Source organism: Benincasa hispida, unplaced genomic scaffold, assembly GCF_027475165.1.
Source record: "Benincasa hispida cultivar pf3 unplaced genomic scaffold, pf3_genome.v1.1 HicScf1331, whole genome shotgun sequence".
Taxonomy (NCBI): Eukaryota; Viridiplantae; Streptophyta; class Magnoliopsida; order Cucurbitales; family Cucurbitaceae; genus Benincasa; species Benincasa hispida.
In genome coordinates, this window is record NW_028325667.1 from 52992 (window position 1) to 53801 (window position 810).

Sequence of the window (810 nt, forward strand, 5' to 3'; positions counted from 1 at the left end):
TCACCTTCATTATTTTGATTCTCATTTCCATTTCCATTTCTATTTCCATTGTTGCGGCTTATTCTAATTTCAAACAATCCTTGAAGCAACATCTCTGCATCATCATTTACATCAATCTCTACACCACCAACGTCGTCGTAGTAGCAGCCATCGGAAAACAGACTCCCCATAGGGTCCCCATCGGTCACCACCGATTCCAAAAACCACTTGGTGAGTGAAATCCATATGACTAACAATAGCCTCAACACCAACGCCATTAATATCGTTCACAAACTTCTCAATCTCACTCATTCCAGAATTGTCATTTCCCCAAAATTCCACTCCGATAACAAAATGTTCTCATCTCCATCTCCTTCAACAATAATCGTTTCCGTTTCGCCCTCCGACCATCCAGAACAAATCGCCGATTCCAACCATTGAATTTCCTCCACTCATCAAATCGCCCATATTCACTTCCGATTGAACAAACCCTAACTCCCCTGCCATATTGCTACTACTTCCCCCAATTTTGTCATTCGAATTCATCACCATATCAATAAACCATTGATCCATAAAATTCCTTCCATTATCAACCAGATCCATCTCATTGCTCCATATTTCAAGCAGATGAGAGTTAGAAGGAACAAATTCAGTAGGAGGAGGAGGAAGACGATGAACCTGTTGATGATACTCGATTCGTTTTTGGCAGTCTCTTATTCTCTCTCCGACCATCCAGAACAATGCGAGTAATTCCCCATTGGTGAGTTGGGAAATATGATGACCTTGATGCAATTGATGCATGAGAAGATCGAGTTCGAGTTCTTGATTCTT

The 810-nt window shown here is 41.2% G+C and overlaps 1 protein-coding gene across 1 annotated transcript; it reads right to left on the reverse strand.

The window, feature by feature from the left end:
* Window positions 1-354: 354 nt before the first annotated feature.
* On the reverse strand, window positions 355-711 carry LOC150031282 (uncharacterized). Its single transcript, XM_090309134.1, has one exon. It carries the CDS (start codon window positions 709-711, stop codon window positions 355-357), a length of 357 nt encoding a protein of 118 aa, XP_090165260.1.
* Window positions 712-810: the final 99 nt, after the last annotated feature.

Bases quoted from the DNA above. Each gene is read 5' to 3' on its own strand.
- LOC150031282 (XM_090309134.1), bottom strand. From the start codon at position 711: ATGGTCGGAGAGAGAATAAGAGACTGCCAAAAACGAATCGAGTATCAT.